The 2,347-nt window shown below is 42.6% G+C and overlaps 1 protein-coding gene across 1 annotated transcript; it reads right to left on the bottom strand.

Annotated features, from left to right (window-relative positions):
• Positions 1 to 1,122: 1,122 nt before the first annotated feature.
• Positions 1,123 to 1,692, bottom strand: LOC138868910 (uncharacterized). Its single transcript, XM_070146490.1, has one exon. It carries the CDS (start codon positions 1,690 to 1,692, stop codon positions 1,123 to 1,125), a length of 570 nt encoding a protein of 189 aa, XP_070002591.1.
• Between the last annotated feature and the right edge of the window lie 655 nt (positions 1,693 to 2,347).

Here is a 2,347-nt window from a genome sequence, read left to right as displayed (position 1 = left end):
CACCTCTATACCATGATTTGAAATTTTATGCCCACGAACTATGCCCTCCTCAACCATGAAGTGGCATTTCTCTCAATTAAGCACAAGATTGGTTTCTTCACAACAGGCCAATACTCTATCAAGATTTTTCAAACATTCATCAAACGAGTCACCCACAACACTAAAGTCGTCCATGAACACCTCCAAAATGTCCTCCACCATATCGGTAAAAATGGCCATCATACACCACTGAAATGTAGCTGATGCATTACACAACCCAAATGGCATCCTAGAAAAGGCAAAGGTACCCTATTGACAAGTGAAGGTGGTCTTCTCCTTATCTTCCGGAGCAATCAAGATTTGGTTGTACCTAGAATATCCATCCAAGAAACGGTAAAGGCACGCCCAGCAAGTCTGTCTAGCATCTGATCAAGAAAAGGCAATAGAAAGTGATCCTTGCGGGTCAGTTTATTCAACTTGCGGTAGTCCATACACACCCTCCACCCGGTGACAGTCCTGGTAGGAATCAACTCATTCTGTGCATTTGTAACTACAGTCATACCACCCTTCTTCGGCACACATTGCACCAGCGAAGTCCAAGAGCTATCAGAGATAGGGTATACAACCCCAATATCCAACCACTTGATCACCTCCTTTTTCATAACTTCTTACATTGCCTCATTCAACCTCCTTTGATGTTCCAAGGAGGGCTTTGCATCATCTTCCAAAATAATCTTGTGTGTACAGAATGCGGGCTTATCCCTTGAATATCAGCTAAGGTCTATCCAATTGCCTTCTTCCACTTTTGGAGCACCGCCAATGTGGCATCAACCTGCATGTTAGTAAAACAAGAGGAAAGAATAACAGGCAAAGCTAAACTAGGGCCTAAGAATTCATACCTGAGGTATGGAGGAAACAGCTTCAACTCCAACACCGGAGGTTCCTCGATTGAGGGTTTTGTTGGTTGAGTCTTTCTATTCTCAAGATCTAAAGAGAGTTTCTGAGGCTCATAAGAGTAAGAGCCCATTCCATGTAAAGCATTGACGCACTCCACTCGTCCTTCATCCTCATTTACATCAAGATTCAACAATACCGCCTCAAGAGGGTCCTCCACATTGATCATTGCACTAGTATCGTCAACTATCACTTCCGTGACAAGATCCACAAAAGAGCACACTTAAAACTGTTGGGATGCTTCATTGACTTGCACACATAAAAGACCACTTTCTCATCACCCACCCGGAAGGTGAGTTCCCCTGCTTCCACATCAACTAAGGCATTCCCAGTAGCAAGGAAAGGTCTTCCTAATATAAACGGAACCTCATAATCTACCTCACAATCCAAGATCACAAAATTAGTCGGCAAGATAAATTTGTCCACCCGGACAAGAACATCACCGATTATACCCAATGGTCTCTTCATTGTTCTATCCGCCATTTGCAATCTCATGGAAGTCAGCCTCGGTTGCCTAATACCCAAAGTCTTGAAAACTGAGTAGGGCATCAAGTTGATACTTGCCCCCAAATCACATAAAGCTTTTGCAAAGTCTGCACTCCCAATGGTACAAGGAATGGTGAAAGCACCGGGATCTTCTAGCTTCGGGGCCATTGAGTTTACTATTGCACTAATTTGGTGGGTCATCTTGATAGTTTCATAATCCATGGATCTTTTATTTGTCACCAAATCTTTCATGAATTTATCATACCCCAGCATTTTCTCTAGAGACTCAATCAAAGGACATTAATGGATAAGCTCTTCATCATGTCAATAAATTTCTTGAACTGATTCTCATTTTTCTGCTTCGCTAGCCTTTGAGGATAAGGTAGAGGTGGCCTTAGCAAAGGAACCTTGGCTTTAGGCACAACCATTTCCGGCATGTCTATTACGTGTTCCCTAGATGGGTTCATGTCATTTTGAGTTTCCACCTCATCATCTTGGATATCAATCTTCACTTCCTCATTCACATTCTCAACCACCAAAGGAATCTCATCTTCTTGCAACTCAACTTCATCACTCAAAATTTCTTTTTGTTTGGAGGCATTCACATCACCGCCTCGTCCACTTTTTGTAGTTACCGCCATTACATGTTCAGAATTGTTTCCACCCTTTGGGTTTACTATCGTATCACTAGGTAGAGCCCCCTTAGGGCGAGTATTCAAAGACTGTGAGATTTGGACTAATTGAACCTCCAAGTTTCTGATTGAGGTATTGTGAAATGCCAACTGGGCATCAGAGTCAGTATTCTTTTTCATCATCTATTCAAACATCATTTCAATTCTCCCCATTTCATTGTTGGACGAACTAGGACCTTGGGATGGAAATGGGGGTGGATTGTTCGGTTGTTGGTATATTGTGGGCCTTTGAAAGC

Source organism: Nicotiana sylvestris, chromosome 5, assembly GCF_000393655.2.
Source record: "Nicotiana sylvestris chromosome 5, ASM39365v2, whole genome shotgun sequence".
NCBI lineage: Eukaryota > Viridiplantae > Streptophyta > Magnoliopsida > Solanales > Solanaceae > Nicotiana > Nicotiana sylvestris.
Note: the sequence above shows the minus strand (reverse complement) of the source record. Positions and strands in the feature narration are given on the sequence as shown.

Coding starts and splice junctions, on each gene's coding strand:
- LOC138868910 (XM_070146490.1), bottom strand. CDS start 1,692: ATGCTGGGGTATGATAAATTCATGAAAGATTTGGTGACAAATAAAAGA.